General features: G+C 47.3%; 1 protein-coding gene across 1 annotated transcript; it reads right to left on the bottom strand.

Annotated features, from left to right (window-relative positions):
* Window positions 1–792: 792 nt before the first annotated feature.
* Window positions 793–25,153, bottom strand: Slc36a3 (solute carrier family 36 member 3). Its single transcript, XM_038328052.1, has 10 exons — window positions 24,999–25,153; window positions 21,849–21,939; window positions 19,335–19,423; window positions 15,508–15,603; window positions 11,091–11,175; window positions 9,188–9,406; window positions 6,857–6,952; window positions 6,160–6,326; window positions 2,259–2,428; window positions 793–1,061 (listed from the first exon to the last, which is right to left on the bottom strand). Exons 1-10 carry the CDS (start codon window positions 25,151–25,153, stop codon window positions 793–795), a joined length of 1,437 nt encoding a protein of 478 aa, XP_038183980.1.
* Between the last annotated feature and the right edge of the window lie 516 nt (window positions 25,154–25,669).

The following is a 25,669-nucleotide window of genomic DNA, read 5'->3' as shown; positions in this document are numbered from 1 at the left end:
TTCATTTGTGGGATTTTCAGGGCAATAGGGGGTGTGGGGTGTGCCATCCATTTTCTTTAAAAAATATTTATTTACTATTAATTCATAGGAGTGTGTGTGTGTGTGTGTCCACAGGGCCAGTAGAGGGTGTCAGACCGCCTGGAGCTAGAGTCAGCCATTGTGAGCTGCCCTAAGTGGGAACTGGGAACTGAATTGTGCAAGGCAGCAAGTGCTGCTAACTGATGAGTCATCTCTACATCCATTCCCACCCATTCTATTTCTTATTTCCCCCACTTTGGCTATGTGGTACATGTACTTATCAGTGTGGGTGTGTGTACATGTGTGTACATGTACATGCATGTGGAGACAGAGGTTGATATCAAGTATCTTTCTTCGATTGCATTCTATCTTGTTTTCGGGAGACAGGGTGTCTCAGTGAACCTGAACTCACTGATTTGGCTAGGCTGAATGGCCAATGACTTTTAGGCATCCATCTGTCTCTGCCTGCCTCCCCTTCTCTCTGGCACTGGAACCACAGATATGCACAGCCTTGCCAGGCTTTTTGAGGCTGATGGTATCAAAGATTTGGCCTGATTTGGGCTTCAAGGTACAAAAGAACTGCCCAAGAAACCCAAAGCCAATAACAGGGCACCTTTCAAGGATCAGTCCCAACCCACACTCCAGTACCACGTTCCTCTTGGAAGATAAAGAAGCCACTAATTAGCATAGAGATGCTGGGTTTTGAAACGTATATAATGGGAATCCAACAGAGCATGGGAGGAAGGAAGAGCTATGCAAATAAAAAATAGGCAATTATGTGTAGCCCTTTGTAGAGTTAGCCATGGAAAGATGGGCCTGCTGAGTCATCTCGTAGAGCGCCTGGTATGTCCCAAATACACACCCTAAGAGGCCCAGGATGCTGATCATGACGTCTTTAGCAATGGTCACACAGCTCATGTTCTCAGAGTAAAAGGTGGTGATCTCCAGCAGGGGCGGGATGATGAGGGCCAGGGCACTGCTGCTCACAGAACCCACCAGGGAGATGACCAGGTCCAGGCGAGGGATGAGAACAGCCGAGAAACCTGCAGAAAGAGAGGGGAATGTAGTAGACTCACTGAGTCAAAGAGGGGAGGTCCCCAACAAGCATGGCTTTGGAGTTTAAGGATTAGACCAGGCACCATGGCTCCAGACCCCGTCTTCCTGTCTGCCCCTGAATCTTTTTTTAAAATTACCATTTTTTTGTAGAGACAAAATAGTGTGTCTGTGTGTGTATGTGTATGTTATATGTGTGTACGTGTGTGTATGTGTGTGTATGTGTATATGTGTGTGTGTGTGTATGTTATGTGTGTATGTGTGTGTGTATGTGTTTGTGTGTGTAGGCCAGCAGAGGGAACCAAGTGTCCTGCTCTGTCATCTAGCACTCTGTGTCTCATCCCTTGGGACAGGGTCTCTCATTGGATCTGGAGCTAGTCTGGCAGCCAGCAGATCTCCCTCTCACACACACTAAGGGTCTCTCTGCCTCGTACTCTCTCAAACATTAGAAGTCCAGTAACTTCACTTCTCTAGGTCAAACATCCCCAGTTCCTTTGTCTTTCCTCCTGGGCACCTCTTCTGATCCTCTCTTCCTAGAATGTTCCAGGAAAAGAATGGCCCTGCCCTTCTTCCAATGCTTCCTAAGCAATGCTCGCCTTGAACAAAAGGGGTGGGTGAAGGAAGAAAGAGGGTGGGGGAAGTCCTAAAATAACCCCCAAGTCTTTAACAAATCAGCCCAACTAATTGTCCCCAAAGGGGACAATTAAATATATGAATTTCTTCACAATTAAATAGTTGATGACACAGGGACTTGATCACACCTAAAATGGGAAGGAGAGAGGCTCTAGGGGACCAGGACCCCCATCTGTCATGGAGCTGTGTGATGTGGGGATGTGATGATTTCTCTGGGCCATGGCTCCCTCAGGTGGTAGCAATGCTAGGTGGTATGAGTGGCAGACACATCAGTAAGTACAGTGGCCAGCAGGTAGGTAAGTGACTGTACAAGAAAAATCTTGCCTTCTCCCATGATTCGGTCAGTGCCCACTTCCTAGGCAATAGGACTGGGGGTGGCTTTCTTTCTGTAAGTTTTCTAAGCCCGTCTTCAGGTAGAAAGAAGAGACGCAAGGAGACAAACATCTTGTAGATCACAGACAAGTGGCAGAGCCAAGGCTGCTGGGGTAGGCACTATACTGGCGTAGGACACATGTCATGGGTTTGAGTGTATAAGCATCACCTCCCCGACTCACAGGTAAGGCAGACCAAGGCTGTGCGAACGGTCAGGTCTACAAACAGAGTCCAGTTCTCAGACACTCTTGAGATGACGTAGGGGATGATTATCTCAGCTGGGACGTGGAACTGGAGGGCATAGGTGAAGAAGATGCCAACAGAGTACATCAGCTTGACTGACTGGTACAACCTGCAGACAGAACATTGAAAGGATACGTGATGCCACCAGGCTTCCAGGAAGGTGGCTAGAGACTCACTGGAAGCTTCACAGGTCAAGGGTCAGTGACTCGGGTCAGACTGGCTCAGAGGGGACACGAAACCATGCATTCCTGTAAGTTCTGGAGCTATAGGATCCTCCAAGTATTTCATTTAAATATTTCATTTAAAAATTATGTCATATGTATGTGTAATACAATTCACAGTGTAGCAGCCATATGGCCACAAGGATTTCCCCAGCCCTGATTCTCACTGCACTTTCCTCAGAGTTTGCCATGGCTCACATGTGGAGGTCAAATGCCAACCTCAAGTGTCCATCCTAGCCTTCTACCATATCTGTAGCAGCGTCTGTCCCATTTGTTACTGCTGCATGTTCAGGCTAGCTGCACCACATGGATTCTCCTGTCTCTGTCTCCTTCTCACTTAGGAACATTGGGATTACAGACATGCACCACTGTGCCCAGCTCTTATACGGGGTTTCAGGGTTCTAAGTTGGGTCTTCATGTTTGGATAGCAAGCACTTTATCCACTGAGTCATCCTCTCAGCCCTGTGCCTACAGTCTTAAACAGAAAGTAGGGGAGCCACACATACATCCACAGATGCATGGTGGCACATCTCTGTGAATTGTTTGTTGACCTTTGTTATTTTTATCAAATATAAAACCGCATGTGGTAGGACATGCCTGTGATCCCAGAACTTGGGAGGCAGAGGCAGGAGGATTGCCGTAAGTTTGAGGCCAACTTGGTATTCATAGTGAGTTCCAAGTCAACAAGGCTTATACAGTGAGATCCCATCTCAAAAGAATAAGTAAAATATTTCTTGTAAAAGTTGTTCCCTGTAAGTACATGTCTGGTACTTCTATTTAACTGCACAAATATTTTTTTTTTTTTAGTTTTTCAACTATTCGACAGTTAGTGGGAAACTTAGATTATCCTGTCTTTTGCCAAGAAATCAAACAATGCAGCAAAGACTATCTCTACATATATCTGCTTATCATAGCACACATGATTTGCTCACGTCTGCATATTTCAGCATATATGACAAACACCCACATGTCGCACATCTGTTTACCTCAGCATCTATAGCTCACACCCCATATTCCTTATCTATACATCAACTCCAAAAGTAAAAATGATTTTTAAATTAATTTTTTTCTTGACATTGGACCTCACCCTGTATCCCAGGCTAGTTTTCAGGTGGATACGCAGACAAGAATGACCTCGTCTTTTAGATTCCATTTTGAAATTGTTGGGATTAGTGGCACGAACCACCACTCTGGTTTATGTAGTCCTGAGGACTGAACCCAGAGCCTCATATATGCTATGTAAGCACTCAACCACTGAGCTATGCATCAGATCCCAGCTATGAGTTTTAAATTTTGATACTGCCCCTTTGTCCTAGACTATGGCATCTCTAAGTGCCAAAATAATATGTGGATCATGCCAGTCTCTGACACTGTAGTATGTGAGTGTGTTCCTGTATGCACATGCACACGTGTGTGCAGGCATGTAGAGGTGTTGTTCTTCAGGAGCTGGCACCTTGTTTTTGATGAGGGGTCTCTCCTTGGGCCCTGGTTTGGCACACTCCAGGGACCTGCTTGTCTCCCCTCCCCAGCGCTATGTACACCTCCAAACCAAGATTTTTTGTGTTGGGGGGAGGAAAGAGAGTGTTTGAGACAGGGTTTCTCTGTTTAGCTTTGGCTATTGTGGAACTTTCTTTGTAAAACAGGTTGACCTAGAATTCACAGAGATCCGCCTGCCTCCGCCTCGCGAGTGCTGGGATTAAAGTGTGCACTACCATCGCCCAGCTCCAAACCCAGATTTTTATGTGAGTTTTGAAGGCCTAATTCAGGTCTCCTGCTTCTGTGAGAAGCATGCTTAGCTGAATTATCCCCCAGCCTCAATACTGTAAAAATTTAAGCTGGCATTTCTTCTGTATGTTTTGAGGACCTTCTTGTATATAACATTGTTATTTTGTGTACTTATCACCCCCCCCCCCCTTTTTGACTGGAATTGTTGGTGTTTTTACTAGGAAGGGTTGTTTGTTCAAGACTTCCCTCAAGGGTGGACTCCTTGAAACCCTGTCTCGAAAAACCAAAAAAAAAAAAAAAAGAGTGGACTCCTCTCCCTCCACTCACCAGCCGGCTTATACCAGCCTGTGTAAAAAGCCTGGCTGGAGCTAGCTGCCACCTTCAGCATGAAAAGGCTCTGCCTATGATAGCCAGAGGAAGTGCAATCAGCCAAGAAGAATAAGAGTCACGTATTAAGATAATATCTCGCTTGCATAAAATAAGGCATAACTTCAAAGCTTCCACATTCATGATCTCATCTGGTCATTAGCAGGGCACAGCAAGGAGGGTGGGTCTGGTGACATTTTCCTTATTTTACTGCTCTGGCTTTGGGGAAGGTGGATGGCACCATTGCCCCGCCCACCTGAGAGCCCAAGCCTGTAAGGACCCGTAACAATGGTAACAGTTGATAATCCGCAGGGCTCGCTGAATGCCAAACACTTTTCTAGCATTTTCTGTATATTAAAGCAATCGCTGCCAGAACATACTCTGCCAGGGAGTGCAGTTAAGAGGGCTGTTCGCCCAAGGTTTCCAGGCCCTTTCCTGCCAGGGTGGGGAGTCTGGCAGGAGGGCTGTCTCATCTAGCTTAAGGTAGTTCAAGTTGCTGCACTAGCTGCTTGGGAAGGGCAGGTGGCATTCAGTGGCTCTTTGTCATGACAACCAGCAACACCCTGGAGTGTGGCTGATCCACTAGAACAAGAGCCTGGGCCATCCCATAATGGGTCGGTGTGAACAACGAGTTAAGCACTTTGTGATAGCCACGGTGGTGGTTCAGGATCGGAGCATCATGATGCTGTCCTGACCGACACAAAGAGGCAAGAGGCACGTGAGTAAGCCTTACTGTACAGAAGGGTGGGAGGCTCACCCACGGCCATGGAGGAACCAGAATGCGGATCCTATTAGTTAGCTTTAGAACATGTGCTTAGTCACTAGGATCTAAAGATCCCACCTCTGGGTGTTTCCTGGGTAGATGGGTGAAAGAATGAATGACTGAGGGTAAGGAGTCCAGGTTGAGTTCCAGCTGGGGACACTCAAGAGCCTAAATAGCAGCCCCACGTAATGGTAGTGCACGCCTGTAATCCCAGCACTTGGGAAGGAGAGGCGGGTTGGGTCAGGCATTCAAGGCTAGCTTTGGTTACAAAGGAAGTTTGATGTTATCCTGGGCTACATGAGACCCTATCTCAAAAAATTTAAAAAAATATTATTGTTATTCTTATCCAACCTAGGGCCTCAGACAATCTGAACAAATGCTCCACCACGGAGTTTTCACTTTCTGTTTCTTCAACAGCTCCAAACTGACCCTCTTAGGGCCTTTGCATTTTAGGGTCAAACTTGGAACTCAAATCTCCACTCGCACTAGACAGGGTTAGCTGGGAAGGTCACTGACAGCCTCTAATGTGGCATCGTCTGTTCTATGGAGTCCTCAGTGACGATGCTTAAGGCTGCTGAGAGAAACAGAGGGAGCCCAGTGTCTGGTCATCACATTCATCCATTATCGTAATTAACGCGAATGTTAACAGTTCACAGCAGCTCATTTCTTCTGCTAACCAAGCGACCCGGTCCACGCGTGCGCATTCTGCCACCAAGGCTCACCGCCCACCCCTCCCTGTCCCACGTGAGGCAGTCAGGTTCCTACCAGCAATTGGGCAAGTTGAGGGTAATGCTAGGCTGAGTGTCTGAGCCAAACTTCATATAGCCAAGAGTCCCCAGGCAGATGTAGAGGAAGATGACAAAGGACATGCCCAGATATAGCACGGCAGGGAACTGCTGTGGACTCTTCATCTGGCTTTTGAGAGGAAGAACCTGGAAGCAGACAGTTTGGGAAAGAGGGTCAAAAACAGAGCCATTATGTGGGTGTAGGCTCCCTTACAGACACAGGTGTTCTTCTCCTGGTCGATTGGATCATCAGGGACCCCTCTACAAGGCCAACCCCTCCAGAAGACTACACCCCTCCACAAGACCACACCCTTCACACAGCCACATTTGTTAAATTGCCTTATCATTCCAAATGGCCACTCCCCTCCACATCACCACGTCAGTTTTATGGCCACACCCCTCCACATGGCCACACCCCCTCCAGATGCTCACTCCCCCTTCATCTTGTCTCCTGCTTGCTATTGCCCCAACACCCTGCTCAGTGTGGGCTAATTAGTAAATTTTCCATCTTTGTCTTTATCTTGGGAACTTGGGGTGTGGTCTGGGTTGGGAGAGGCCCTCACTAGTTCAGACTTTCCCGTCACCAGGAAGTCATCGAGCTTCGCTGCCCCCAACACTGCTAGGGTGACATGGGGACTCACAGCTGGCCACCCTGTAGGGCACCTCATCTGTCTTACCATCCCCACACCTTCAAAGGTGAAGATGGCTGTGCCGAAGAACAACAGGAAAGTCTTCCAGCTTGCCACCAGAGGCAAGCTGCTGTGGCGTGGGATCTCCTGAAAAGAGAGGCAGGGTATTGGCTGGCTTTGCTGTGGGGAGGGCATCTTGGGTCACGCCTGGTGGCCATAGAAAGAGCACTGTTACTGTCTTATCTTTAAGAAAGTGTTCTAGCTGGGTGGTAGCCTCTAATTCCAACACTTGGGAAGCAGAGGCAGGTGGATTTCTGTGAGTTCAAGGCCAGTCTGGTCTAGTTCCTGAACTAGTTCCAAGGCAGGCTCCAAAGCTACACAGAGAAACCCTGTCTCGAAAACCAAAAACAAAAGTGCTCTAATTAATTAGCTAATTTATTTTGAGACCAGTTTCCTGCAGTCCAGGCTGACTTGAACTCTGTATGTCCCTGAGAATGATTTTGAAATTTTTTTTTAATATTTATTTTTTATTTATTATGTTTACAGTATTCTATCTGTGTGTATACCTGCAGGCCAGAAGAGGGCACCAGACCCCATTACAGATGGTTGTGAGCCACCATGTGGTTGCTGGGAATTGAACTCAGGACCTCTGGAAGAGCAGTCAGTGCTCTTAACCGCTGAGCCATCTCTCCATATCGACAAGGTTTCTTTGTGTAGCTTTGGAGCCTGTCCTGGTACTCACTCCATAACCCAGACTGGCTTTGAACTCAGAGATCCACTTGCCTCTGCCCCACTAGTGCTGGGATTAAAGGTGTGCGCCACCACTGCCCAGCGGCTCAGTAATATTCTATTCTCTCCCCTCACCCTATGCAGTTTGTCTTCTCATCTTAAATATGGAGCAGTCAGGACTGGGAAGAAGGAAATTGCCCAAGGCTACTCTGTAAACTACTCATAGAGTCCAGGTAATGGTGCTTGTCCCCTGCTCCTGCCCTTAACATCTCTTTCCCATCTTCCCACTTGGGGCTGTGCAGTGGGTGCCAAGCACTGGGAAATGGAGACAGGAGAATCAGAAGTTCAAGGTCATCCTTAGGTACAAAGCCAACCTGGGCTACATAAGACTCTGGGCTTTCATTTTGTTTTGTCTTATTTATTTATTCTTTCATCTTTCCAGATTTGTGGTTATTTGTTATAGCAGCAACAGGACACTAATATAATCCCAAAGACTTCCATGATCAAAGATATGAAGCAACAATGGTGGAATGATAGTCCAGTGATGGCCGGGAAACCAGCTGCCCCAACCGGAAAGATCTGCTCACCTGCTGTTCCTGCTCCTTACTGTCTTTTTCTGGAAACTAGGGTAGAGATAAGTATTTTGCAGTTGTTTTATTTTGAAGATTGGGGAAGTTGTGTAAAGTCCTTGATATCAAGTAGATCAAATTTCTTATCTATCTATCTATCTATCTATCTATCTATCTATCTATCTATCTATCATTCTATCTATCTATTTTAAATGTTTCTAATACATTTATATTACTGGGGTTGGGAGCACGTGTGCCACAGTATGCATATAGAAGTAAAAGGATAACTTGTGGGAGTCTGTTCCCTCCTTCCACTCTGTGGGTTCCATGGATAGAACTCAGGTCCTCAAGTTTGGAGGCAAGTATCTGAGCCATCCAGCCAGCCCTACCTATCCCTGTCCATTGACCAGTTATTTATTTCCTATGTGTGCTTTGAGTGTGTGTGTGTGTGTGTGTGTGTGTGTGTGTGTGTGCAGTTGTGTGCTCACCCGTGGTGTATATACATTTGCATGCGTGTACCCATGTCAGTGAATGCAGAGATCAGAGGTGTTCTGCTGTCTTCCTCTACTGTTGTTATTTTAAGAGTCTCTCACCGAACTTAGAGTTTGTCATTTTAGCTAGACTGTCTGGCCAGTGAACTTTCACTGTCTTAGTTCTGGGGTACCATGTGTGCCCCACTGTCATGTGGACACTGGGCATGGCAACTGAGGTCCGTATGCTAGGGCAGTAAGCACTTCACCTACTGCCCTCTCTCGGTCTCCACACTGTGATATTTCTTGTTATTTCATTGAAGTGATGGAGAATGTGACATCCTTCTTTATCTCTTGTTATCGAGACCCAAATCCCCATCTGCTCAAACAACACCTGATCACAGAAATCGCTAAATTACTTAGTGATTCAATTTTTGGATATGACCCTGATGCTGAATATGAGGGTGTTGAAAATCATGCCTAATTCAAAGCCTGTGGATCATCTAGGCCCAGGGCAGGGGCATTGACCACTTCCCCACCAGGCTCATAACCCTGCCATACCTTGGAAGCCTTGGACCTTGACCCCCTTCTGTGTGGCTTCAGACACAGACCTGAATGAGATACTCGAAGATCACAGCCAGGCTGCCCAGGGTGGTGATGGTAGCCAAGGTGGAGAAGACAGACAGCACCTGCGGGTTCTGGACCAGCACCAGGAGGATGAGGAAGGGCAGGATGGTGAGCATGTAGAAGCGAGCATCCAGCACGGGGGTCATCACCAGGCTCTTCCTGGGCTGGCAGATGTTGGAGGTGAAGTGAGCTTCTTCCACAATCTGCCAAAGAGGCACAGTGAAAGGCGGGACATCAATTCTGAGTCACTAAGAACCACTTCAATTAGGATTTCAGTTGATCAACTGACGACTCACTGCCCCAGCAGAAAAGATATTATTCATGACTTGTGTGAAATTTCAATATAACCAGATGCCTTTGAAAACATATTTTTGGGAGGCAAGAGAGGTGGTTCAGGGGTTAAGAACACTGGTTGCTCTTAAAGAGGACCTGAGTTCAACTCCCAGTACCCATGCGATGGCTCTCAGTTTCAGGGAAGCCAGCACCTTTCTCTGACTTCCATGGACATATAGCGCACAAACATACATGTAGGCAAAACATTGAAATAATACACATGAAAATAAGAAATAATTTTAGGTTTTTATCTAAAATAAGTAATTGCAGATAAAAAATTTAAATTTATTTAATTTTATTGTGTGAGTGTTTTGTCTGTATATATGTAAGTGGATCATGTACATGCCTCGTGTTGGAAGAAGTCTAAAGAGGGAGTCAGATCTCCCGAAACCAGAGTTACAGATGACTGTGAACCACTACGTGGTGCTGGGAACTGAACCCAGGTCTGGGTCCTCTGAAAGGGCAACAGATGCTCTTAACTGCTGAGGCATCTCTCCAGCTCCATAGCTGAGTGTCTTCTGGGGGTCTGTGCACTTACGTATAAGTGTTCTGGGGAGTGGGGGCTCCAGAGGACAAACTCAGGATTGTTTTTCAGGTTTTTCCACCTTGTTTTTTTGACACAGGGTCTCTCATTGACCTGGTATTGGGTATGTCGGGCTAGGCTGGCCGTCCAGGGCTCAGCAGACACCCATCTGTCTGACTCCTCAGCACTGGAATTACAGCTGCGTGCCTCCAGTCCCGGCTTTCTTATATGTGGGTTCTGGGGGATGGTACCCACGGCCCTGTGCTCACAAAGACAAGCAGTTTACTGACTGAGCTATGCCTTCAGCCCCCTCCCACTTTTTGAGATATAGTCATATATCTGATGCCAGCCTCAGACCTGAACTTTTGATCACTCTGCTTTTACCTTCCAGATGTTGACATTACAGATGTGAGCCACTGTGTGTGGTTTTAGGTGTCCTGTGTTTTTATTTGGTAACTCTAGCCACCTTATCTGTAGTGTATGTGATTCTGACAATTGGAAACCCTGGGCATCCGAAAGCCCAAAGACTCAACGGTCTTTTTATCTACTAGACAATCTTTAATTCCCCCATGAAGTGGCGATTTTTGTTTCCCCTCACATGACTAGAGGAGAGGGTTCAGTTACATCCTCTTTAGACTCAGCGGTTGAAGCTGGGCAGGGCTGGGAGCTGAGCCGCTCCTCCACCAGACCTCTCTGTTAGTTACACAGCTCACTCTTCTTCTGGGATGACTGGGTGTACTCCTCTGTCCCGCAAAGCCATAAAAGAATGCTCTCACTGACTTGTCTCATGTTAGGAACATGATGAGGGGAAGGTGACAGCTTGCTAGACCTCTTGGATGTGACAACCTGAGATGCCTAAGGTAGATTTCATCTATGCTTTTCAGACAGAAGGAGGAGGGGCTTCGGCTCTGCTTTGGTCCCAACCCTGGTCTAATATGGGGCAGATGGGCTCAGATGTTATGGTCCCACCAACAGCCCCAGCACTGGGAGGTCCCCTCTCCTCCCACTCTACCCAGGAGAGCCCTCCTTACCTGTTGTAAATTATCTGCCATAAACATGAAATACGCGCTGCAGAAGCCCAGCTGAGTGACGATCAGCAGGAAGCTCACAATATACCTGGGAAGAAAGAGGACAGCGAGGGAAAGGAGTCATTGTTTAGAATGGGTTTCATTTCCAAAACCATCATTTCTGATGATTGTATTTTGAGAAATTTCAGCCCCTCAGAAGAAGCCGATAGTATGGTAGGATTAATACCCATAAATTTTGTTCTGTTTTTTGAGGTAGGTCCTCATGTAGCCCAGGCTGGCTTCTCATTAGCCAGGTAGCTAACTGTGACCTTGAACTCCTGATTTTCTAGCTTCTACCCCAACAGTGCTGATATCACCACAGCCATCCACATCCATACACTCTAGTGAATGTCTGAGTAGTTACCTTTGACCTGATTTACATTCTGGGCATATATATTCAACACACACACAAGCACGTGCACACACATACACATATACCACCACCACCACCACCACTACCCACAACAACAACAAAACACACACACTCTTTTACAATCATTTCAATGATAATTTCAAAAGTCATGAAAAATCTACTTGGAATACCTCTGGCAGATTTTTCTTAATCCTAGATAGACAGAAATCAACTTCAGCACCAAATATATAGTCTATATTTTAGATATATTAATAACCTCACAAATACTGTTTTCTTTTGGGGGGGGCATGGTCTCATATAACCAAGGCTCCCTATGTAGGTCAGGCTGCCTCTGAATTCCTAATTCTCCTGCCTCTACCTCCCAAGTGCTGGGGTTGCAGGTGTACCACTCTACCTGACTTAACTTTTACTTTTGTTAAAAGACTTCCAAGGCTGTATGTTGTATTTAGCTGTACCTCTTTAGTCTCCCCTCTCCCCACAACATGGAGTATTTTGTATGCATGTGGTGCACCTGTTAGGTTTTTGTTTTGCTTTGTTTTTCTGAGACCATGTTTCTCTTCATAGTCCTGGCTGTCCTGGAACTAGCTTTGTAGACCAGAGCTCACAGATATCTGTCTGCCTCTGCCTCCTGAGTGCTGGGATTAAAGACAGTGTGTGAAGCTGATTTACGCTAGGTTATTTTGGAAAGTCCAGGCTGGTATTATTATTATTATTATTTTTAACTTTTTGAGACAGGGTTTCTCTGTAGCTTTGGAGCCTGTCCTGGAACTAGCTCTTGTAGACCAGCCTGGTCTCGAACTCACAAAGATCCACCTGCCTCTGCCTCCCGAGTGCTGGGATTAAAGGCGTGCGCCACCACCGCCCGGCCCTATTATTATTTATTGAGCTTTACATTCTTCTCTTCTTCCCTCCCTACCTCTCCCCTCCCCTTCAACCCTCTCCCAAGGTCTGCATGCTCCCAATTTATTCAGGAGATCTTGTTTTTTTCTCCTTCCCATGTAGATTAGATCCATGTATGTCTCTCTCTTAGGATCCTCATTATTGTCTAGATTCTCTGGGATTGTGATTTGAGGGCTGGCTTTCTTTGCTTTATGTTTAAAACCACCTATGAGTGAGTACATGTGGTAATTGTCTTTCTGGGTCTGGGTTACCTCACTCAAAATGATGTTTTCTAGCTCCATCCATTTCAGGCTGGCCTTGTTATGAACTGCCTACATGCCGTTTGTGTGGCCGTTTCCTTCAGATTAGACTTCTGAGAGTTCCTCAAGCAGCACTGTTCCTCTTTTAACTCACTGGAGGCCAACGCCCTGTTGGGCTGTGGTTTAGGCTCTCTCTTCATACGTGTACCCCTCACACCCACGACTTTAGGATTTAGTGACGCCCCTTCATGAAGTTGGTTCCAGGCAAGCCTCTGCATTACACTTTATTGCAATGCTTAAATTTGAAAAAGTGCCATATTCTTTCTGCTTTGTGGGAGGTTCATTCGTTGTTTGTTTAGTTGGTTCCTGTTTTCTGGTACTGGGAATTGAACTCAGGGCCCCCTGCATACTTGGTAGGTGCTCCACCCCTAAGCTACAGCCCAGTTCTGTTTTTCTTTTTGTCTTGCAACTTTTACTTTTTTTGGTGGTACCCTGAGTGGACGGACTGTCTGTTTTCCAGGTCCCGCTGACCATGGGCGTCATTTATCTTGTTCTTATCCTTGGAGGTTTCTCGTAAGCTGATCTCAGGTCAGGAAGTTTGATTAGATGAGGCTTCTTCACTGATTTTTTCCCCCACTGGCAAGAGGATTTCAGATAGGATCTTTAGAGACCCTATTCGATCCCAAGACACCAGGTTGGATCTTTATACATCCTATTTGATCCCAAGACACCTGTGACATGGGCCGCTGTGAGAGGGGGCATCACTGCACCCTCCTTTATGAAGTTCCCCACTGACTGTCCATCTGAAGGCTGAGCATCCATCCTTGACTGCTAACTATTTGGGGGCAGGCAGGTCTTGCTCAAGCCTCTGAGTTCCTCTTCACACCCTGAAAATGAAGAATCCCTGGCTGAAGTGAGACTTCCCTCCTAGTGTTTCTAACTTTCCTCAGTTACTGAACTCTAAAGAAATGGGACAAGGAAATCCTTGGGTGGAGAGGAGAGAGATCTTGAGTTCTAGTCTTTGCTTTGACACTAGATTCCTGTGTGGCTTTCAGCAACTTGCTCGTCTTCTCTGAACTGTATAATTTTCCATTTCAACAGGCATGGGTACAGTGAAATCCAAGGGCTGTTTCTGCCCTACATATCTACTTAGGATGTCATCAGACATGGATGCTGACCTCATCTGGCTGATGACTAGAACAATTCCTGACCTGGAGATTGGTGCCCATCTGAGGAGCCTGTGGTAGGTTGTACAGACGGGGCACTCACTGAGGGCTGCCTCAGTGTTGGCTCACTGCCTGGAGAAGGATTGTCAGAGAAGGTCTCACTGAGGGGTCTTGGGATGTCTCTGTTCCTCCATTACTGGAGTCTTCTATACCTTTGAGGTGTTATTTTATTGTTAAAGCCCTGGCAACCCCATTTTTCTAGGGCAGTGAAGTCTCTCTCCCTCTGGGTCCTACTCAAGATTGGTTGGAAGGCCAGCAATGATCAAACAGAAAAACATTTTGAATATACTGCCAATGTGTGGGTGCGTGCGTGTATGTGTGTGTGTGTGTGTGCGTGCGTGCGTGCGTGCGTGTGTGTGTGTGTGTGCCCAAGTATGTGGTGATGAGGATTTAAGCCAGGGCCTCCAATTCTACTGCTGAGCTACATGCCTAGCTCTTTTTTGTTTGTTTTTGTTTGTTTTGTTTTGTTTGAACCAGGGCTTCTCTGTGTAGCCCTGGCTATCCTGGAACTCACATTGTAGACCAGGCTGGCCTCGAACTCAGACTCACCTGCCTTTGCCTCTTGAGTGTTGGGATCAAAGGTGTGCTCCAACAGAGCCCGGCATCCCTGACTCTTTCGAAATCCTGGCACAGGGGTCTCCCAACATCACTATGTCTTGAATTTAAGCAGGCTTTGAGCTCTGGGTGTTTCTGACAGCCGTCAGGGAAGGTGGCTGTCCTAGCTTCCTCGGTTACTGTGATAAAGCACTCCAAACAAAACAACACAGGAGAGGAAAGGACTGATTCCATCTTACATCCTCAGGCCACAGTCCTTCACTGAGGGAAGTCAGGACAGGAGCACGGTGAAAACCTGAACTCCTGGAAGAATGCTTCTTACCGGTTTGTTCACGAGTTCATGTTTAACTAGCTTTCTTGTATAGACCCAGAAAATGATGCTGTGGGCTGGGCCCTCTGACAGCAATTAACAGTCAAGATAATTACCCATAAGCCAATGTGATTCAGGGCAATGTCTGAGTTTAGGCTTTCCTCTCTATGCTGTGTCAAGTTGACAATTAAAGCTGACCAGGACAGTAGCATGACGGGTCTGGGCTACCAGGACTGACTCACCATTAACTTCTTATCAAACAAGGTATGATAGGGTAAAGGTTTCTTCATCTTGTCTCAGCTGAAGCCATCTTTGGTTTCTACCCCCTGCCATGAAAAGTCCCGTGGGAAGGCACCCAACCCTGTTCTAGAAACTTAGGGTCGAAATGCCCCAGCTAACTGTGTGTTCTTGGCTCTTGTTAAAGCTTACTTCCCCCTTACTTCCCCTGCCAGCCAGGATGCTGTTTTTCTGTGTTCTTTGTCTTTAAAAACTCCCTGTAATATGTATCCGGGGCTGCTCTGTGAGAAGTGTGTCTCCCCAGGCAGTTGCAGGCCAATGAAATACAGACTCTCAATTCAAACTTTGGTCGAGTCAGGTGGTCTCTGGGTCTTTACCCCACAATAAGAGAACTTGCATTTATGTACACATGCTCACATATAAACACATGGACAGATATAATTGAACATAAAATTCAAAAACAGGCTTGTGGGAGCAGACATAAAGGCCGGGCAGGCAGGGGATGCGATCATGGTTTCATGGCTGTGTTTGTGACCGGTACCTGCCCCACGCTGAGTGCGTCCTCAGCCAAGGATTTGGACATGTTTCCAGGCTGTACATCGTGGTCTCTTCATAGTTCACAAAACTCCTCTGCAGCCTAGGGTGAAAGGACAAAGGATGCATAAGTTAAGACACTTTTGCTGAAGGTATAGTATGCGCCTGAGTTGGTGACTGTTGTGTATGTGTGTGATAGTGTGGAGAGGTCTGTGAGTTTTCTAATAGTACCATTGGTGCAACTTTCAGAGGTTAATTATTAGCTTACACAATTTTTATACACTTATGCTTTATGCTTTTTTTTTTTTTTTGAGATAGGGTCTCATGTAGACGAGGGTGGATTTGAGCTTTTGGGTACGACTTCGAACCCTTGATTCTTCTTCTCCCACCTCCCTTCAGGCATGCGCTCAGCAACATGCTCTGAACACATCATTTGGGTGGATCTCTTTGGTTTTATCCTTTGGATTAAGCAGTATCTGTGCACTGGTTTAAAGAAGCAGAGCAGAAGAGGTGGAGGAAAAGGCAGAGTGGGCGTGGCCAGCCAGTGACTTTACACTGAGGCTTGGGAGCCCCCGAGAAGGTGATCTCTTCCTTTCTGAGGGGGAATGGGTGACTCAGCAGTAGGACCCTTCTGGTCCTGGGTGGGAGCAGAGAGGAATAGCTGCTGCTGGCCAGATGCCACGTGCACAGTGGCATCTGTGCACAGGGCTGGGGGACAGAGAGGAGGCTCAGGACTTTTATGGAGCCTTCTAAAGCAGCATCCCCCTGGACCTGGTGTGTGCCTGTCATCTCAGGGGTGTGAGGGTAGACGGGAGATCTGGAGATCAGGTTCATTCTGGACCGCATAAAGAGTTAAAAGCAATCTGGGAAATAACCAAAACGAGAATGGCGAATGGCGAAAGGCCCTAGTTAGATAAAAGACCATTGTCCTAAAATGTTGATGTCAGAGAGAAAGGAAAGACACCATCAGCCAAAGGACAAAGCCAGACTGATTCAACTGTGGGCGAGTTGGTGCCTGCAGGAGGTATGAAGGCCCAGAGGGCTTGCAGGGCATTCAGAGATTCATTGGTGGTTAAGAATGAGCTTAATAATAAAAAGAAAGGAAGGGAGGGAGGAAGGGAGGGAGGGAGGGAGGGAGGGAGGAAGGAAAAGAAAAGAAACAAAAAGAAAAGAAACGAAAAGGGGTAGTATAGAGTGGGAGGGAAGTATAGAGTATAGAATGGGGAAGGGGGTGGATCCAGAAGGAACTGGGGGAGGAGGGTGAATATGATCAAATTACTTTGTATGAAAATTTTGAAGAACTATTTTTTTTTTAAAGAATGAAGTCAGACAGGTCTTCAAAGACCAGCTCTGCCATTTCCCAACCGTGTGACCCAGGGCAAGGTATTTTAGCCTAAATATATTCACCTGTAAAATGGGAATAAAAACAGTCTGTATCCCAGGGGGCTCCTGGAAAGAGCATAGAAATCTTGCAAAACCCTGGCTCGAGATAATCATACCATTTACATTGCTGCTGAAGGAGCAGAAACCCTGATGTAGGATCTGTTTTATGAGCTGAAAGGGCTCTCCGGGTTGAGTGTGGCCGCACACACTCCAGGCACATCCACTCTTTCGGTTCTGTTTATTTGGCTTTATGATCAGTTTTGGAGACTGAACTCATGTGCCAGGCAAGTGCTCTACCACTGAGCTACATCCTCATCCTATGGAAAGTTTTACTTACTATCCTTGCTTCAGAAATGTTTATGCTATAGCCCTGGCAGGCCTGGGACTGACAGAGTCTTCCTGCCTCCTCCTCTGAGTTGCCCTGCTTTGACTTCCGTTTAAGGCATTTCCTCACTTCCGAAGACATACATCCAAGGACATAGTTGGGTTCCGAGGAGCTCAGTATTCTATATTTTCTTTGTACTTTATTTTCTTTCAGAGAAAGAAACCACTGAGCCACCTCTCCAGCTCTCAGAGGTTTTTATATTAGGATTTCAGATGGATACACCTGTGTGAGTATGTCATGTGAGTTCAGGTATCAATGGAGGAGGCCAGAAGAGGGCATTGGATCCCCTGAAGCTGGAGTTACAGCGGTTGTGTGCTACATAATGTGGGTGCTGGAACTGAACTTGGGTCCACTGGAAGAGCAGTAGGCTTTCCCATCTGCTGAGCCAGCGCTTTAGTCCCCTAGATGTGCATTTAATGACTGAAGACATTGCAGACTGCTCATGGCATTGCTAACTGTGTTCTTCACTTTTATTAACTTGCCTTGAAAGGGTTTTTCTGGAACAAGTGGCCCTGACAACATACCTGTACTGGGGTAGGGAGAGGAAAAGAAAAAAAAAAGGATGGGACTGTAGTTCATTTGATAGAGTATTTGCCTAGCATATATAAGAACCTGGGTTTGATCCCCAGCACTGCATTAATGGAGCATGGACTCACATGACTTGGGAGGTGAAGGCAGGGGGATCAGGAATTCAAAGACATCTTCAGCCTCATAGTGACTTGGAAGCAAGCCTGGGCTACATGAGACCCTGACTCAAATCAAAGGGGGAGGAGGCCCTGAAGATTCCTTAGTGGTTCAGTGCTTTCATAGAGGACCCAATGCCCACATGGTGGCTCACAACCATCTGTAACTCCAGTTTCAGGGATGCTTTCTTCTGGCCTCCGGGGGCTCCTGCATACACATGGTACATGTGAACTCATGAAGGTGCACACATACATACAGATACAAGTAAAATAAAATAAAATTTCAAAAAACCGTCAAACTAGGAGGCTGTTTGAGGGTCCTGCACATGCCTGGTCGTTTGTAGGGCACTGTCGTACATTTTGTCACCTTTGGTGTCTCCAGGTGAGGAGAGGGAGGCTCAGAGGGGTGTGGGAGCTAGAGTGACTTCCAGCTCACAGAAATGGGTCCACACCAAGTCCCCATTAGCTTGTTTTGGAGTGTCCTGGGGATGGAACCCAGGGCTCACATATACTAGGAAGCCTCTGCCATAGACCTACTGGCCTGGCCTTATTCTGTTGTACCAAACTCCTGACACAAAGCAATTTAAGGGAGGCAGTGATTATTGTGTCTCACAGTTTGAGGGCACACAGTCCGCCATGCTGAGAAAGCCATGATACAGTTCATGGGTAGCAATGTGAGACTAGAACTTCACACAGAAGAACCAGGAAAACGAGTGGGCAGGCAGCACAAGGCCCGCTCCTCCCCCAGGCTCCACTCCTAACTTCCCACAGCCTCCCCAAACAGTGGTGCCAGCTGGACCAAGTGTTCAAATATGTGAACCTATGTGGCCATTTCTCCCCAGACTACAAGACAGCTTCTGTCTGAGACTATTTGTAGCAGTCCTTCTTGGACCACCACTACCCATATCATGACATGAAGACTTATGAACGGCCAGCCTTAGTTTAGGCTTGTTTCTAATTAGCTTTTTTTTTTTAAACTTAAATGATCCCATTTCTATGTGCTATCTGAGGCTCATTTACCTCATCTATGTACCGTCCACCCTGCTTTCCTACTTCCTCTATGTCTGGTTGCTACCCCACTACTGGCTGGCTTCCAGTCAGCTTACCCCCAGTTGGCTGGCCGGCTCCCCTTTTCTCTCTGCCCGCCAACCCCACCTATCCCTCCTGTGCTTAGCTATTGGCCATCAGCTTTTTATTAGACCAATCAGGTGCCTTAGGCAGGCAAGGTGAAACAGCAACACATCTTTACATAGACAGATTCTATCCCACAACACTCGTCTGCAATCCCCTTGCCACCTCTGGAGGATTCAGAGCAGCAGAAGTGGTAGACCAGAGAAGTGGCCCTGGAATGGGGCCCACGGGGTGAGAGATGTGGACTCTGACCTCTTAGTGAGGTGACTGGCACAGTTCAGCAGGATATCCATACAGTGCACGGTGAGGACCCCGATGGCCAAGAGGCTGACAGGCCCCACCTAGAGGGACAGGACAGGAAGACAGTGAGACGACATCTGGCTCCACCCGCAGCCCAGCCCTCGTGCAGCAGAATGAAAGCTACAGCTGGGCTGTAGCTCAGTGGTGGGGCCCTGTTTAGCGTGTGACACCCTGGAGTCCGTCCCAGCACTGCCCCCAAGCAGATAGAAAACTTGATATATATGGAGGCACACGTCAATAATGCTGGCATTTAGGCTGAGGCAGGAGGATCGCTGTGAGTTTGAGGCAAGCTTGAGCTATGTGGTAAGACCCTGTGACAAACCAACCAACCAACCAACCAACCAACCAACCAACCAACCAACAAATGGCTAACTAACCAACCAGAAGTTGCCCATGATGAGCAGTTAGCTCAATGTCCTCTGCCCTTGGAGGCTGTGTTCAAACATCCTATTTAGTGTCATTGTTGAGGGGTTGCCCCACACTGGCTAGGGTTCTTCCAGGGACAATGAGCCCACCCCCTCACACAGCCCAGACCCTTTTCATCGGCCTCCAGGTATACTCTTCCAAAACCCCCATGTTAAACTTAATTCCTTTACACACCTTAGCTCTGGCTTTTAAGAGTCTTAAAGACCAAGGTTCTTTTTGTGATATAGTGCCCTTCTCTCAGGATCATTAATCAGCAGGCCCCAAGGACACTATGGCAGGTGGGTCTGTTGTGAAGAGCCACCTTGTCCAATGCAGAGTGCAGGGGCTGCACCCCTGGACAGCGACCATCTCCCCAATATGTGACCAATGAAGCTGTTCCTGGACATTGCAGACTATTGGGGAGAGTGGAGCTGGTGCAGAACACTCTCCAGTTGAGGATCACTGCTTCTGCAAGTCTGTTTGTCGGACCCCATTTAAGAAGCAAGGTTGACTGATTGTGCATCAATCTTCTGGATGTGACCAAAGGGCACACTGTGAGACTATAGATAGGTCCTGTGTGACATCATTGTCACAAAGGAACAAATGAGGGGTCAAGAGTATTGTTTGCCCCCACTAGGAGGCAGCCTCCACATGGCAGGACCTCTGCCTTGTTTGCAACCTTTAACCCTGGGCCAGGCACGTTCTTAGAATCACTCGGTAAGCATTTCTCAGTGGGTCACCATCAGAGGTGGATGGAGGGTCTCCACATCACCTGACAACTCTGGGGGAGGGCACAGACAGTCTAAAGAGCTAGCAGGGCATCATGGAGCATGCTGGCCAAGGCAGTCAGGCTGAGGCCACATGGGTTTAATGCTCTTCTGCAGACATCTAGAACCCGGAGGGCTCTGAAGGAGAGGCTCCACCCTCTGGCTGGGGCTGTTCGTCATCAGAAATCAGGTGGGAGGAAATGAGGGGCCACTTCTCAGGCCTGGAGAAGATAAGCGGGCTAAAGAGAAATTCTGCATGTGGTGCCAACCTGTCCTCATGGGCACCATTGGGGCTTTCTGAGTGCAGGTCTCCAGAGGGGAGAAAGGGGTGTGGGGGGCACCTGGTTCTTTTTTTTGGCTCTTCCCCCCCCCAAAAAAAACAGGGTTTCTCTGTGAAACAGTCCTGGCTATCTTGGAACTTGCTCTATAGATCCCCCTGCATCCTGAGTGCTAGGATTAAAGGCGTCTACTACCACCTGGTGGTCATGTGGTTTTTTTAAAATCACAAATTCAGAGGGAGTATGCTAGACTTCTGCAAGCCTCCTAAGGACTCCAGGGGAGACACATCTAAGGTACAGCTTTCGTGTGTGTAGGGCGCAGACAGTTTTTAAGAAGGGGCATATGCCAGGAGATGTGTCAGCTGGGTGTAGGGGACGTGGGAATTGTAGGGATGTGCTTATTCCCATGCCTAGCCCCTATCTCAAGTACCATCAAATGGTTTTATCCTTATTTTTATTTCTCAGTGCTTTGGCTTGAACCCAGGCTTTCGTCCCACTGGTCTTGAAACTAAGCTACATCTTCCACCCTTGTGGGTATTTTGCTTTGTTTTCTTCTTGAGACATTCTTGCTATGTAGCCCAGGCTGCCTTGAAACTCACTACATAGACTAGGTTGGCCTTGACCTGGAGAGCCTCTTGCCGCAGCTTTCCAGCATAACTTGGCACTTCATCAGGCGATAGGAAACAGGGGTCACACACACATGCAAGTGTACAGGGATGAGGTCAGCGCAGTGGAAAAGGGAGGTGGGTGACCCAACACCCCAGGAGCTGGAGTGGAGGAGGGTGAATGGGGATCCTGCGTGTGCCGCTGGACTTGGAGTAATAGCAGACTCGGAGTAATGGCTGCCCTCTCCAGGAGTGCCCAGTGTGTTTCCTCATTGGTTCCAGGAAATTGATGGGCACAGCTGCTGTTGCAGAGCCCAGTTCCTCAGGGTCACCCATCACAGAGGTCTAGAGATTGTTCTACCCCTACCACAGTTTGGATGAGTCTGGTTTCTAGCCCATGGTACCTCTTACCAACAATCCAGCATTTTTCACAGCCAGAGGAAGCCCCAGGAACCCTGTGCCAATGTTGCTTTTCAGCAGGTGGATAAAGATTTGCATAAACCTGTGGTGGAGAAAGTGAGAGAAGAGGATAATGTGGGGGAGGGAGTGGGAGGCAAGGGCAGGAGAAAGGAGGGGAGGGGAGGAAAATGAAGAGGAGAGGGAATAGAAGGGGAAGGCGAGGCAGGGATGGCTCTCCCCGCCCCCCCGCCCTAGCATCCTAGCATTTCTGAGTGTGTGTGTGTGTGTGTGTGTGTGTGTGTGTGTGTGTGTGTGTGTTGGGAGAGGACAGAACCAAGTGTGTGCATTCTAGCATGACTCTCAGTCCCAGGGTACTGTCCTGGATTAGGTGATCCAGGGTTGTGCCAGTTCAGGAGGCTCAACAAGCAGGAAACTCTGAAGAAATTGCCACCATTTGGGAGACTCCTTGGGGTTTATTCTCCCAAATAACAATCATCAAGGCTTATACACTGCTAACATTACACAGTCAGTGAAGACATCAGTAGCCACTGCTCCAATCCGTAGACTATTTGTTGGCAGATCTTTTTAATTTAATTTAAAATTTTAATGATTTTTGTCATTTGAGACAGAGTCTTACATAACCAACCCAGGATAGTGTCAAATTTGCTATGTAGTCCAGGGTGACATTGAACTCCTGATCTTCCTGCTTCCACCTCTGAAAGCTGGAATGCCACCATGCCTGCTTACTAGATCATTAACTTACTAGAGGAAGTATAGTAATTTTGTGAAATATATAAAGAATTTTCTGATTCTATCCAGCCCTTCCTACATCAACTTAACCAATATTCATTGAATAAATACACACAGATCTCTACAAACAGCTACATAATATAGACTCATGCTATGCTCTGGATGTGGATCAAATGCAATGTTTAACAGCCATTGCTACTGCGCACAGTACTGAGGATTATGTGCCCAGGGAGTACTAGGTCTGAGGGTTCCACATGTTCTTCACCCCCCTGCTAGCAGCTGCTGGCCAGACTGGGAAGAATGACGGTCACAGACTGTGAGAACAGAGTTGAGGGTTACCGCTGGACCCCCTTGGAAGAGCAAGCGGGGCCTGGTTTAAGCTGGTTTAAGCTGGTTTAAGCTGGCAGTGGCACCCCTTTCAACTGGGATGACTGGAGGAGACCAAAAGGAGGCACGAGACACACAGTAAATCTGACCGTGTTCCTGACTCAGGGTGAAGGCCACAGGAAGGCCCACACCTGCTTTCGATCTCTCTAGTAATGTGGGAGAGACGTAGGCATGTTCATTCACCTGCGTCACTTTTAGCATCTCAGTTATTGAAGCATGATTAATTAAAAGCTCAGAGAGAGAAATTGGGGTTCAACCTGAAGATCCAAAAAGCAAAACAGCCAGCTACTGACTCTTAACTCGACTTCAGTCTGAAAATGGCGATTCTGCATCCAGGAATCTAAAAATGAGACTGAGGCCGAGTGTCGTCTCTTCCTGCTTTATAATCCTCTCTAGTTCTGGAATTAGAGGCATGCACCACTGGGATTAAAGGCATGCACTGCCCAGTTTCTATGGCAACCAGTGTGGCTACTGGGATTAAAGGTATGTGTTACCACTACCTGGTCTATAAGTTTGACCAGTGGGGCTGTTTTACTCTCTGATCTTCAGGCAATCTTTATTTTTAAAATATATATATTTAAAATATAAATGAACTATCACTACACAGTTTATTCAGAAGAATTCCGGGACACTACTCTTTCTATACAGTAATTTTTTTATTAACTACAATTATTGCAAAATATATCTCCTCCCACTTACTCCTTTTCATTTTGTCAGTTTTTCAGGAGTAAGTTGTCTTATAGACTCTGCTTCCTTCTCTTCTTCCTTCTGCATGGTCACAGACAGCACTGGCCTCACTTGTACCCAACCTTCCGGGAAAGATGAGGCATTATGGGAAACCATTGCATCTTGGGTAACAGCATTATGCCTTGGGTCATAGGGCGTTGGACAGCACACATAGGCTGGGGGCTGTGCTGAGACATTTAGAAAATTAAACTTTCTATTCTTTCCTTGAAAAACAAGACATTGCTGCTGTAAAGGAAATGCCCATGACCTACCAATGACAAATAAGCACATATTAGGTGGCCATTCCTATTTACTTCTAAGTGTCCAGAAGTTTTACACAAGGACCTGCAGCACTTGCCATGTCCTGAATGGATTCCCTTGTGAATGACGTGAATGGTGGCTTCTTGGTGTCTATAGAGTCCCTCCACGTTTACACAGACAAGTGGAAGAAACTAGAGAGTACCACTATCATAAGAGATTCGGAAGTTAAAGAGCATAACAAAGAACCTTGTGAATAAAGCTGCTTGCGCTCCTGTCTGTCTCCCGACCTACCACATCTCTTCCTCAGAAACCATGGTTGCTACTGTGTGTGTGTGTATGTGTGTGTGTGTGTGTGTGTGTGTGTGTGTGTGTGTGTGTACTTTTCACTTTTCTTTCTCTGTTTCTCTCCCCATCTCTGGAACCCAAGTCCTTGTGCAGAGTGGGCAGGGGCTGTAGCCCTGAGCTCTATCTATATCTATCTATAGTATATAGTGTCTATATACTTTCAAAGACACACCAAATAAGTAGTTATAGGTTTTACATAAATGACATTTTAGGATTGGAGACAAAATATCACCATTGCTTGTCAGGGTTGAGGCATTACAGTAATCCTAGCACCCAGGTAGCTGAAGCAGGAGGATTGCAAATTTGAGGCATCTGGGTTACAGAGTGAGACTCTGTCTAGAGAGAATCTTTCATATGTCTGCGTTTGGGGCAGTAAAAATAGAACATGGGGTAATTGGGTGATCCTTTGTTTACAGGAAGATCTATGTCTGTGGGAGCGATGGACCAGAAACAGAGGAATACCCTCCTAGTGTCAGGGATGTGCTCTCTGGCCTGCTGCTCAAATTGCGGACAGCTGCCTTATCTGGGTTCTTTGCAAGAATTGGGAAGTGTGGCATTCCCAGACAGCTCTCCAGAGCTACAGTCAACATTCCTAGGTTCTGGAGCTTTGCTGTGTCACCAGGGAGCATGAGGAGGGCCTTTGGAGCTGGGGTCCAGCTATACTTGCCCTGGAAGGGTGATGGGATCACTCACAGCAGTCCACCGACTTCCCCTTGAGGGTCCTTCTGGGGGGAGACGCTTCTGTGGCTGCTGCTGCTACTGCTGCTGCTTTGTGAGGCGTTCTTAGACACACCGAAAAAGTTCCACTCACAGTTGTCATCTTTTCTAAGCAGAGACGTCTTTACCATGGTGAACAGGTAGGTAGCAGAGGTACAGCACTCAGCTACAGCAGGCTGGAGTGAGCCCTCAGTGGGCTCTCATCAGGAGAAGCCATCCAGCAGGTCTCAGAGGCTGGCTCCCGATGCCCGGGTGCGCCCGGCCCTGGGTGAAACCCAGGATGAGGGAGTCAGAGGACAGTGACTGGAGAAGCTAGGTCCGAGGGTGCCTCTCCAGGCTGCTGAGGCACCCAGGACAGGGTCACAGGTCCCCTTCAGGACTGCCTTGACACCTGCCAGGACTTGTAGACTTCCAGCCTGCCTCCCAGCTCAGCCCCTGATGCCGTGGCCTCCAGGGAACACTGACTGGGAGAAGGAAGGGATCTTTAGACTGGAAGTTCTGGCGCCTGGCTGTGGGCTCAGGCTCAGGGTTTGTTGCCTCTGGCAGGGAACAAGCCACAGCTACCTCACAATGGAGGCTGCCCAGGCAATAAGCAGCTGCCCAGGATGCAGAGTGTCACCTGTCCCAGCGTCTTGAACAATGCTGGA

The sequence above is a fragment of the Arvicola amphibius genome, chromosome 4 (assembly GCF_903992535.2).
Source record: "Arvicola amphibius chromosome 4, mArvAmp1.2, whole genome shotgun sequence".
Lineage (NCBI taxonomy): Eukaryota > Metazoa > Chordata > Mammalia > Rodentia > Cricetidae > Arvicola > Arvicola amphibius.
Note: the sequence above shows the minus strand (reverse complement) of the source record. Positions and strands in the feature narration are given on the sequence as shown.

Coding starts and splice junctions, on each gene's coding strand:
- Slc36a3 (XM_038328052.1), bottom strand. CDS start 25,153: ATGGTAAAGACGTCTCTGCTTAGAAAAGATGACAACTGTGAGTGGAAC. Junction 21,940..24,998: donor GGGGAAGTCGGTGGACTGCT/GTGAGTGATCCC, acceptor TCTCCACCACAG/GTTTATGCAAATCTTTATCC. Junction 15,604..19,334: donor GCCAGTCACCTCACTAAGAG/GTCAGAGTCCAC, acceptor CTTTCACCCTAG/GCTGCAGAGGAGTTTTGTGA.